The sequence below is a fragment of the Sinocyclocheilus rhinocerous genome, unplaced genomic scaffold (genome assembly GCF_001515625.1).
Source record: "Sinocyclocheilus rhinocerous isolate Xijiao unplaced genomic scaffold, SAMN03320098_v1.1 scaffold299, whole genome shotgun sequence".
NCBI classification, from domain to species: Eukaryota; Metazoa; Chordata; class Actinopteri; order Cypriniformes; family Cyprinidae; genus Sinocyclocheilus; species Sinocyclocheilus rhinocerous.
In genome coordinates, this window is record NW_015652998.1 from 369,177 (window position 1) to 381,978 (window position 12,802).

Consider the following 12,802-nt stretch of genomic DNA (forward strand, 5'->3'; position numbering starts at 1 on the left):
GAGATTGTTTTTTGGTGAAAGCATTTTCTTTTCTTGATTTTTTTTTTCTCTTGTAGCCCTCCCAAACAACATGTGGTTTTCTGACCCCGAAACTCAAACTTTTTCTGCAGTTCTCCAGCTGTGATCCTTGGAGAGTTTTTGGCCACTCAAACTCTCCTTCTCACCGTGCATTACGACGATATAGACACATGTTCTCTTCCAGGCAGATTCATAACATTTTCTGTTGATTGGAACTTCTTAATTATTGCCCTGATGGTGGAAATGGGAATTTTCACTGCTCTAACTCTTTTCTTAAAGCCACTTTCTAATTTGTGAAGCTCAATTATCTTTTGCTGCACATCAGAAATATATTCTTTGGTTTTTCTTGGTGTGCTCAAAATTGTGAATATGAATGGGAATATATTTCAGATATATTTTACTCATAAGAATTTCTAGGGGTACCAGTAATTGTGTCTAACGTGTATTTGAGAAAAAAACAATTATTTCATAATGATATTTCCCCCCATTTTAAATTCTTATTCTCCAATGAAAGGTTAGATTTTTGTGATTTAAAAAAAAAATAAAAGTTCAAAAGGATTAACAATGCAGATTTATTTTCACAGCCTTCTTTGATCATATTTACCAAGGGTACCAACAATTCTGACCACATGTGTATGTATTTATTTCATCAAAATAATGCAACTTTTTTTTTTTTTTTACTCAGTCATTTTATTTATTCATTGATTTATTAATTTTTAATCAGTTTTTTATTTCTCAAAATCAAATTTAATAATTTTTTAAGACTTTGTAAAGTAAATTTTATTTATTTATTCATCCATTTATCAAAACAATGCAATTTTAACATTTTGAATTTAAATTTTATCATTATTTTTATCAGTGGTTGCTTATGAATGGGATAAAAAAGCATTCAACACATTAGAGTTAATATCAGATTCTCGGTTTGTGGTAGCAGATCTTCCTGAGCCCTCGATAGACAGCCAGAACAGATGTACTGCAGAGGCAATTTTTCTCTAATGCGTTTGTTCCCCAACTGTTGTGAAGCTAAGTGATGGAGAACACTTGGAGGGTGGCTGGCACTAAACTGGTTATGGGGAAAAAATACATTCCCTGAGACATTTTCCAGGGCCCCCATCCCAGCATGCCCCTGCGGGGGAATGAGATCTAACACACCGGCCTGTAACAAGTTTACAGAGCGCCTCTAACCTAATAAAGACTACCTTTGCCTTCACAACCCTGGCCTTTAATATTGCGCACTCCTCCTCTGCCTGTCACCCTCGCTCACATTTCCTCTCCGTAACAATTCATCTATGCTACGAGGTCTTTCCTTTGGTAACTCCGAGCTGCCCGGCAGAAATCGATCACGGCAATACACTACTTTAACTGCGCTCAGAGTGCCATACTGAACCCAAACACAAACATGATTTTGTTCACTTGGTGGGTCAAGAATCAGGGTTCCCATTGTATAATTGTGTTTTCCAGGCCTGGGAAAGTACTTTTTTTTCTAATTATGCTCTGACCTAAAACATTTAATTGGCTAAATATTGCTCTTCTGTAGAGTAAAACTTTCTTGTGAGTTACAGTCTGATTTGTACTGTTCTTTTTGAGACATTTTTGAAAGTTCATTTTAAAGGGATAGTTCGCACAAAACTGAAAATGGTCATGTTGTCCCAAAATTGTATGACTTTCTCTCTTCTGTAGAACACAAAAGACGATATTTCAAAGAATGTTGACAATTAAATGGTTCCCTTGTGTGTCCAAAAAGTTCAACGGAAGTCAATGGGAACCAAAACTGTTTGGTTATCAACTTTCTTAAAAATATCAATTTTTTTGTGTGTTCAGCAAAAGAAATGCATACGGGTTTGGAATGAGTAAATGATGGCATAATTTAAATTTTTTGGTGCATATCTTTAATGAATCTATCAAACTGACTCATCCTCACTCTAAATGATTAATTTGTCTTAATTTTATACATTTTTTAATCTTATCCATATTCTCAAATCACTGGAAAGATCTGGAAGATTGAGAGAAGGTGGGACCCCTGAATAATGTGTTGTGGCCACAGAGTGCTTGTGGTTATGGAAATTTACATCTGATCACAAGCCAAAGTAAAGCATTGGCCCACGCTTCCTCTGAGGGAATCCCCTATGTGTTTGTGTAAATGGCAAGCATAAACAGATATTTGTTTTAGTGTAAACCTAAATCCTCAACCCTCGCACATAAACCAATGTGGATTCAACACAGCTTGCTGAAAACACATTGCATGGAGATTGATAAACAGCCTGATTTTGTGACAAGCCTCAGACTTGTTTGAGGCACCTAATTGTCCCTTATATCCAACAACATGTGTAGCACAAGAAGAGTACTGAGAAAGAACAGCTGGAGGAACAGCAGTCTTCCTAGCAGTGCATGTAACTCGAGAAGATCCAGTCTCGGTCCAGCGAGCTCAACATATGTAGGGAAAGAAAAAAAAAGAAAAAAACACAATCTACACTGCTGTCATGGTGGGTCCAATCCCATCCCTGTGCTGTAATAATGGAGCCGTAAATCACTTCTCTCCATACTTTCCCTCCATTCTTAAAGCCTCCATTCTTGCTCACTTTTACTCAATTTGCCCCATCAGTGTTTCCCTTACAATTCACCGTATTGGTGATGCACACATTTAAAAGTCAGATTGCCCTAATAAATTTGCATGCTGTCAAACACGAGCTCGGCAGCCTGCCGTTCAAAAATCTAGTCATCTGTGAATTCAGACATGCAAATGTGCCGTATTAGAATTGGCACTGTAAAACCTTCCTACTGGATGTCTGAAGATGAAAGAATGCATTGCAAATGACGTGCAGGCTTTCGTATCTAAACTAACACTAGAGCATCTGAACCGTAATACATTTTTGCTTACTGAATTATATGACAGTTGTTGATGTAAAAGTACAAATTTTCATATCCATGGATAATTGGATAACATGGTTCAGATGGCAGATTGGATGGGTGCTGTTTTTAAGCACTCTCATGTCTCATAGCTCTAAGGCAGAGGAGTCTCTCATCCACACCCATTTTATCCCGTCTGCCAGAGTCATTAACAAGGGCCGTCTCCTAAGCCCTCCCTTCATTAGCCTTTCATTGGAGTCGATCGCTTCAGTGCTGCTGCCAGTGTCAGATTTGCAGGTATTTATTGTTATTTTACGCTGTTCACTCACCTCTCTCGCTCATTGATTCTACAGAGAGGAGGAATGTGCAATCTATGGAGGAGGAATGCACTCCTGAATTTACACTATAGCAAGGCAAATGTGCCACTTCTGCCATTTATTGATATGATGTCCTTATTAAACAGTTGGAGGGAATTGCCATGCATATGCTTCTGCATATGGCTTCCACCTCTGGAAATATCATGCAGATCCTAACAGGTTATTTTCTAATCCAGTGGTTTTTAAACTTTTAAAGGGGTCATATGATGTTGCTAAAAAGAACATTACATTGTGTATTTGGTGTAATGCAATGTGTTTATGCGGTTTAAGGTTTAAAAAACACATTATTTTCCATATAATGTACATTATTGTTTCTCCTCTATGCCCCGCCTTTCTGAAACCCGTCGATTTTTACAAAGCTCATCGTTATAAAAAAGCGAGGTGTGCTCTGATTGGCCAGCTAGTATTTGGGTTGAAGTGTTCTGGAACAGTGTTGTAAATACAACTTAACCACTGATTTCTAGTTGTGTCCACTTTTGGAAGGCCAAACAAAGTAGTTTCGCTTTCACAACGAAACACACATCGACTCCACAACATGGCAGAGGCAGCAACAGCGAGAATAAAAGTTACAGCCTTCTTTCTTTGCATGAACATTTGGGCGGCATTATGCAAATCTTCCCACACAGTGACATAGACATGTGGGGGCGTGTTTAAGGAGTACCACATCTCTTCAAATCAGAAAATCAAACTAACACCTAGTCACAACAATGTTCCTTCTGATTTTCTTTTATTTGCTTATGCATTTAGAATAGCATCTCTTTTAATAGTATAACCTTATTTTTGTTGCTTTTTTTGGTTTTTGTTTTCCCTCACAGAATAACAACTGACTTGAATTTGGCACCCCGTAATTCACAATATTGGGCTAATTTTTCCATTTTATCATTTATTTATTTATTTACTTTTTTGGTTTTTGGTCATTTTTGCTACACGTACCACCTAGAGGAAATCCAGTGGTACACGTTGTGTCGTGACCACTACCACTGTTTCATTTGTTGTGTGTGTGTGTGTGTGTGTTTATACTTGCGTTCCGAAGGGACAAAGCCTTAGGCAAAGCCTAAAACTGCCATATAGCCCCGAAAAATCATACACATTGCAATATTTGGGTTAAGCTCCCTCAACTGCTCTTGCTAGTTTTGCTACAGCAAGCGAAAATCTCCTTGAAAAAAAACGCAAAGCTGCCTGATGACAGAAGGTTGCTGATGGGCAAATCAACAGCCCTGAGCACCCATTGCTAATCACACTATTACTCACGTGTGTGTTTTTTTCCCTCTCTGTGTTGTTCCTGAATGACTGTTATCCGTTAGGAGTCCCAGGACATGCCAGGAAATGCCATGTCGATTAAAGTACTCATCTAGTCAGCTCCTCGTACGTACCTCGCTCTCCTGATTCCCTTCCGTGCCTCTGCGAGCCACTCATGCGTTGGTCCGCATCTCATTTGGGAGATGTGCTGTTTTAGCAAGTGGCTCAGCAAGGGAGAAAGTAAAATATGAGTTCTCATCTTAGCATTACCCTGTGCGTGTCTGGGGAATCGGTGTAACCGGCAGTATTTTGCAGTGGTCCGGGTTTAATGAGCCTGCTACACACACACACACACACACACACACACACACACACACCCCGGCCCATTGCTATGATTCATAATGTGCCGTGATAAACACACGCTGGGATGACATAGCAGGTATGCGCTGTGAAAGTCAATAAGCCCTGATACTCTGAGGCATAGGTTTGCCTTTTAAAAAGATTGCTCTAAAAAAATTTACAAAAATGGGCTGTTTCTAAATGCGGTGAGTTATAGATCCAATTGGCCTGCCAAGTTTTTAATGAGCTATTGACACTGGTGATCTCAAACATCTGTTGGGCATTCACAGTTCATAACAGAGTGGCGCCAGTAAAGTTGCCCCTCCACCGAGTCGGCCGAGTTTAACCGAACATTCGTTAAGTGGCGTTTCAGTTTCTCTGTCTTTCTTTATTAAAACATTTATGTATCTGCTAGTTCATACAGCATTAAGCTTTTCAGGCTCAGCATGCATTATTTAATGCAAATGTATTCTATAGTGACTATTGATCAAATGTGCTGCTGCTTGTAAAGTTAGCTCTATAGCTCTTCGTTAGCCTGTATTTGCCATGCTCGACTGCTTTCTGAGATTCCTTGGTCAGCTGTTTCCTTTTCCCTTTTTGTCATAGGATATTAAGGATGACCAAGCGTGTCAAAATATTAAACATTTTAGCCCCTGTACTTTCAGAGAGATGCATGATTGTGTTTACAGTAAATCCTACGCAGTTTAGCAGGTTCACTCAGTCCGTTTGCTGCCATGCTTCATCTCCAGCAAGAGAAATCAACATGGCTGTGCACTTCTAAAAGGTGTCTGGGAGAGAAATTTTCACATAGCTGCGATTGCCTTGTGAATCAGTGTAGTTCGAGACAGGTAACAACTTACAGCTGACAACCTGTGATCCATTACGTTTTTTTATTGGCATGCGAAACATACAAATCTTTGAAAGTACCTTTTCCGACAGAAAGTGCAGTAAAGCAGTCATATTCGCTCCTATATCTTAAAGAGATGGACTGAGCACAGAAGTGCATACTGTAGTTTTGGATTATTGGATAAAAAAAAAAAAAAGAAATTAACACTTTTATTTAGCAAGGATTCATTTAAATTGATCAAGAATGACAAAGAATCCTAAAAAAAAATGTATAATGGAATCTACTGTCTTCAGCATTGATAATAATAAGAAATGTTTCTTGAGCACCAAATCAGCATATTAGAATGATTTCTGAAGGGTCATGTGACACTGAAGACTGGTGTAATGGCTGCTGAAAATTCAGATTTTTTCATCGCAGGTATGAATTACGTTTTAAAATATAGTAAATTGGAAAACTGTTCATTTAAAATTGTAATATTATTTCACAATATTACTGTTTTTACTGTATTTTTGATCAAACAAATTTAGCCTTGGTGAGCATAAGAGACTTATTTTTTAATAATCTTACCGATCCCAAGCTTTTGAATGGTAGTGTTTGTCCCAGTTATAATAGTACTATTAAAAATGTTACAGTGGTAAGGGTAAAAATAGCATAATCATGTCAAAGTACTTTTTTTTTCTTTTTATATGTTACTAATTCTTTTAACCGTCAAAAACAATGTGTTTAAAGTCTGAGTGGGACCAGCATTATAATTATTTAAAATGCATTAAACCTTTTTTTTACAAAAATACATTGATTAGCTGATAAATCAAAAACTAGTCTTCAACTAGACACTTCATTTTTTCATCACTAAAGTGACAGTTATCAAAAAGTGTCATAGCCATGTTAAAATTATGACAGCTACCAATGACATCTGTGAGCATATGTCATGTATAGATAAAGTATCTCACAGGAGTACACCCCTCACATTTTTGTAAATATTTTATTATATCTTTTCATGTGACAACACTGAAGAAGACAACGCTTTGCTGCAATGTAAAGTAGTGAGTGTACAGCTTGTATAACTTTTTGCTGTCCCCTCAAAATAACTCAACACACAGCCATTAATGTCTAAACCGCTATCTAAAAAAAAATGTTGTAAAAAAAAAAAAATCTCATAAAATGAAACAATCATATTTATTTTTCTTTAGCCCAGAGTAGACATAATCCTGAGTTATTATTCCATTTCACACTAAATATGTTTCCATACACTTCCAATTAATTCGATTTCGGTCTGACTAAAAACAATATTTTGTCTTTTTAAAATGTCATGTGAACATGTTAATCCAATGTGCAACATGCTTTAAAACATTAAAATATTACAATGCATATTGTGTTGTGTATATTTGGACAGACAGATGGAGACTGTATTATAACTGTACATGTATGTGGCTGAAAGTGTCCTTAACAAGTGTTTAGTGTGGTGTTAAAAGCCCTGTAGCGCATGACATGCAATACGTAGCTGCCATTTTCTGAGTGATCCCGTGTATCGGCAGAGGAGATGGAGACAGAGTTCCTCTCTGCCTGCGCTTCATCCTGCTGGATGTTTATCATTAGAGAGTGAAAGCATTTCTGGGCTCCCACCAAGCTCTTTTGATGGAGCGCAGACAACAACGTGGGGAGGGGAGACAGCCGACCAATTTCCCCCACCACAGATGTTAACACAGTGGTATCTGTCTGGACGCGCTGGGCAAACAGTGGCGCGGGCCTCGTCACTTTTCACGCCTGTTATCTCCCCGAGAAACATCGCTCGCCCCCCTCTCCGCTCCCATGCCTGCGCGCCCTCCTTTCCCTCCCATTCCTCATTTCATTAATGTTTGCCTGTTTGTCTCTCCATGAAAAATCCTGATCACCCCACGCACCGGACTGGCTAACACTCCTGCTGTGTTAACTCAGCGACATCAAACACGCTAAGCCGGTCACGACCGCCGCCACTGTCACTGTCGTGCTATCAACATTGCGTCCAGCACTCCACACCATAAATTGCTAAATCAGAAGCAACATTAGTAGATAGTAGGGAGGGAAGCGGCTAATGAAGTGTGAAAATGCAAAAAACAAACAAACAGGAGAATGTATGCCAGGACCCCTTCTGTGTGTCATCGCTATGGTCATTTGTTAGCATGGACATTTTAAATGCATAACCATCTGCATTTTATGTTTTCCTTCATTTCTAATCATTCCCATATCTCATCATTTCATTTCAATTGGGTTTCTTTTAATTGTTGTTAAATGCTATTTTATTCTATTTCCCAAACACTAAATTAGCAGTAAATGTTTACACACACAAAAATATGTCCTCGCAGTACTTTTCACACAGTTACCATGTGTAATGACTTCTTTTATTTTGTACAGTAGTTATGCTTGATAATTCACCTACAGTTTATATACTAATTTACCATCTGTTGAGTAAAGCTACACATATTACACAACACGAATCTGTCTCTCATTGTTGTTGATTTGATCATGTTTGGTTTCGTTTTTCCTGATTTTTCCCCGTTGTTTTTCCATCTAGATGCCCTTACCACAACCCCTAAACCCACAACCACCACCACCACCATCTCCGCCACAACCTCCCCTCCAGACATCTTACAAGGTATGGTATGACCTCCATCCACCTGCTCAACCTGACTGTGTTTGTGTGTGCGTGTGGATGAGAGAGAAAGAGAGAGATGGATAGACCGCCAGCAGCTAGCCAGGCCTGATAAGATTCTCTCGCTGATTATGAGAGGACCGTGTCCCATATGAGACCGGGCCAGGGCTGGGCCGAGCTCGCAGCACTGTCGATGCCACATGTCAGAGCTGGCTCCCTTCACAAATTCTCTCAAATTGTAGCCCGGTTCGCTCCTTTAGCGGCCTAATCTTATCAGGATCTGGCGCTGTATCCAGGCCTGTCTGGTGCAGGGATTACAGAACCCCCTTTATGTTTCCTGTGGGCTGACAATGACGGCAGAGTCTTTGTGGCCAAGAGAAACCGGGATCAAGCGTGTACATGTTTGGATTTCTCATTTACCGAGCCAACCACATCCGACTGCACAGGTATAATGGCACAAAAATCATGTTTTGTTTGTTTCATTATATTAAGTCCCTGTCCATGCTATTCATTTTAGAATACAATCTGGTATCCAATAGTGTATTATCACGTTTGTATATTTGTTTATCCAAAGTGACTTAAAGTGCTTTCAAGGTGTCTTTTATCAGTATGTGTGTTCCGTGGGGAACCTTGGCGCTATGCTACGCTAGTTGAATGTCTCCTGAATGCTATGATGTAAAAAAATGGTACGTGTAGTCCCTCATTCTCTAATAATCACAAATTTCTGATCTAATGCAGGGTGCGGTCAATTGGATAGGTTGTAGGTGCACCCAAAATACTAGGCTTTAGAGAGTTTATTTTAAACCATAGGAATATTTTGAGTATGAAATGTATGTAAATAGCTGGAAAATGTTCCAAATGTTTAAAGAAGGGCACAATTGCGGAGCAGTATGCATTGCTTTACTGTGTGAGCTCACTTTGTAAAAAAGAGCAGCGCCACACTCATTTTCAGGGTTATTTACATTAAAAAAGTCCAGTTGTGTATGTTTGCACATATATGGCAAATAAGCAATAGAAGTCAGTTTTGCTTTAGTTCGCTCTATTGATACATCATGTTAATGTTAATCTTGAAATGTTAATTGCTTTAATGTTTATAGTATTTGCAACATTATTAGTATGTTAACATATACTACCACTCAAAAGTTTGGGTTGGTAAATATTTTGGAAAGAAGTTTCTTATTCTCACCGAGGATGCATTTATTTGGTATATTAATATATTTTAAAATGTAATTTGTGCCTGCTATGGCAAAGTTGAATTTTAAGCAGCCATTTCTCTAGATCCTTCAGAAATCATTCTAACATGTTTATTTGGTGCTCAAGAAACATTTCTTATTATTATCAATGTTGCAAACAGTTGTGCTGCATAATATTTTTGTGGAAACCATGATACATTTACCTGTAGGACTCGTGCTGCATTTACCAACATCTACATTGCTTCTGCGTTGATTAAAAAAAGACAGATGCATGACTGCGGGACAAAACTGGGCATATGGCCACGGCATAGTCGCTACGATTAACTTCAGCTCTTTTTGCATCGGGTTAGTTTGAACCTTGCTTATATTATATTTGAGTAAACTCTGATTGTAGAACTGGCTCTGTGGCCGAATTATACAAATGCCCCTGTGATACTGACCACCACAAGCTCATTAGCTACTCTAATCCACTCTACTCAACATAAAAAGCACACAAAAGCTAATACGGCCCCAGATGATGGAAAGCTAAATCAATGTTGCTGCTGGTTTCAATCTCTAAAAGAGACCCTGATGTAATTTGCTGCCTGTAATGATTGTGATTTTGAAGCAACCGATTGAGATCGTTTCTCTCTGTTTTTCTCCTTCCTCAAGGCAATTCTTTATATTACAGTGAAAACCGTTCAGATTGCTAGAGATGCGGCTCTGCGTTTTGTTGTGTACTTGCGAAACCGAGTGGGAGCGGCCGTCAGTTACGCGAGCAATCAAAATCTTGGACTGACTTGTGCAGATGATTTGAGAGAATCTATAAAGAGCTGAGAAATGAATCGGCCGTGATTAGGCTACATGATTGTGTTTAATGAAAGAAGCGATGATGCATACTAATGAGACACACCCTCTTTCTTCATTAACGAGGTGAATGAATCTCGTTAACACTGCTGCCTGCTGCACACATTGAAATCCTCCAGAGGTCCAACCCGCAGGCATCGCTGTAGATAAACGGCCCTCACAGGGAAAATATTATTCAATTACAGACATATTGCGTTGTTTGTGTGAAATGATTCTAGCAAAGCCTCAGCTCTGGATATGCTTTCCACATGCCGGGCCACGCAGACCTATAGCTCTGCTATATCAGGCCACGTTTTTATCACTTTCCCCTTAAAGCGCATCCTATTATGTCCATGTACTTCAATAGGAAGAGTGGGTCCTAAGCAGCCACACTGCTCCCTTCTTCTGCTGATTTAATTTATCCTTTGGCTGGATGTGTATAGTTCAGGAACACCACATGAATTTATCAGTCCGCAGAGGTGGAGACCACTTAGAAATTTAATACATTTTTGATAAACTGGCTATAAGAAAAATGGAATGGGCTATACTGCACTTTTAAAAAATCTATTAAAGCCCTAACGCAAGGCTAAAGTGCTCCACAGCTTCAGGAGGTGACATTTAGAGATTACTAAATTGCCATTTACACTGAAAAATAAATGGCTAAATGGAGGGGCCTTGCTTGCCACCATATGCAATGAGGACAGATGTCATTAATTTCTATTTGTATTGCCTTTTTTCTCTGCTAAACACAGCTCAGAAATGGATGTTTATCGATATTTCTGAGAGCTCTTTTTTTCCCACAAAGCTTTTGCAAATTTGATTAAAGATGAGGCATTTCTACCTCTGCCTCTTTCTCTCTGGCTGACAACACAATCTGTCCTCCATCTCTCTCGTTTCTCCCTTTCCATCATTTGCTCCATCTCTTTCTGTCCATTTATCTATCTGTGACTTTGAGCTGCAGTGAAAAGAGAAGACTGAATGAAGACTCTAAAGGTGTTGTTTAGTCCTCTCATGTCCCCATTTTACCCAGACTATTGTGTTTGTTTTTGTAGCCAAGCCCTTTTTTTTTTTTTTACTTCCCAAGATCTGTAATTCTGAGCTGTGGTAAGAGGCTCTGTACGAATGGGATCCTCTATTTTAGAGCTCTCTTGCTCACTTTTTCTTTTATAATCTGTCTCTTCCGCCTTTATTATTTTAGGTTGAGCACAGAAATTGACAGCAATTTTATGTGAATGTAAAGAGTATTTGGAAACACTTCATTTTACATTGTCGGTGTTACACTATTTAGTGCTACTTATAAATGATCTGATATTCCGATCCATAGATTTGTCTCAGCCCAATCTTCAGTGTAAGACTATGGCATTTTTTGTCCCATTTTATTTTAACCCCTAACCCCTAAATTTCATGCACTGTTGTGAGCAATAGTTTTAGTGATAATTGCCTCAGCAAACACTACTAATGAAAATATTTGATTACAAGTATAGTATTCATACGTACCAAATGCAAATTATAAAGCAAATGCAATGTTCTGCATAAATGGACACTGCAAAAGGCACAGCTAAAACAATGGTTTCCTCATTAATTACATGTTTGGCCTTGCTAATAAAATGCAGGTGAATAAGATTTTTCTTTTTTTGTAATTGATGAAAGAGTCTTGATTCATTTTAGCAAGTAACAAAAAAAAACTAAGGGAGGGGAGAGGGAGGAGAAAAAAAGCTTTTGTCAGTGCTTAAATTGCGTAAACACCATCTGGTAAACTGATTTTGGAATTGAACAAATGAATTGCCCAGCAAAAGCACTTGCGCATAAGATAGGAGTCCATTTCTCTCCCTGTCTGATTCCCGCAGCCAAGTACAAGCCAGACAAAGAGAGATGGCTCGCTGGCAGAGAAAAGGCTAATTCACTAAAGGTCAATTGCATTACCACAGGGAAAACAACCACTGCAGTGCTTTGATACACAACCCAGGGAGACCATCCTCTAGAATTTATTGCACTTAGCGTCATGCAAACAGAGAAATGCTCCCAATAAGTCTTTTTTATGCGGAGGTATATTGTTATGGGAGCTATGATTACATTCTATGATGGCTAACTGGAAATAGGCTGGTAGAACTGTGGAGAATATTCAGTCAGCCAAGCCTGAACCTGCCTGACATCACAGACTGCCTAAATACAAACAGATAAATAATACACACTTAATGAAAAAATAAACCTTATCCATTTGCTCATTATTGTCCCAGTCAGTCATATACTCAAACAGATGTCTAATGTATTTAGCTGCAAATTATGCCTAAAACACATTCCTCCTTCATTTGGTTAAATGGGATGTATAATGTAAATATACAGAGCATTCAGTGTGCTGAGAAATCATGAGAGGTGGCATTGGACAGTTATTGCCAATTAAAAGCAGATGACAAAGTAAACTGAATGGATATGTTCATGAACATGATGACATTTCTTTTAATTTCTATGCTGGTGATTCTCAGATGTA

The 12,802-nt window shown here is 38.6% G+C and overlaps 1 protein-coding gene across 4 annotated transcripts in view; it reads left to right on the forward strand.

Annotated features, from left to right (window-relative positions):
* LOC107715321 (cell adhesion molecule 1-like) overlaps positions 1-12,802 on the forward strand; it is a 326,676-nt gene that overhangs the window by 291,988 nt on the left and 21,886 nt on the right. For 3 of the 4 annotated variants that reach the window (XM_016521402.1, XM_016521404.1, XM_016521403.1), the window contains one exon: positions 8,219-8,299. The exons of the other annotated variant lie outside the window; for it this stretch is intronic. In XM_016521402.1, coding sequence (XP_016376888.1) covers positions 8,219-8,299 — 81 coding nt within the window. The remainder of the gene's footprint in view (positions 1-8,218; positions 8,300-12,802) is intronic. 4 annotated transcript variants of the gene reach the window in all.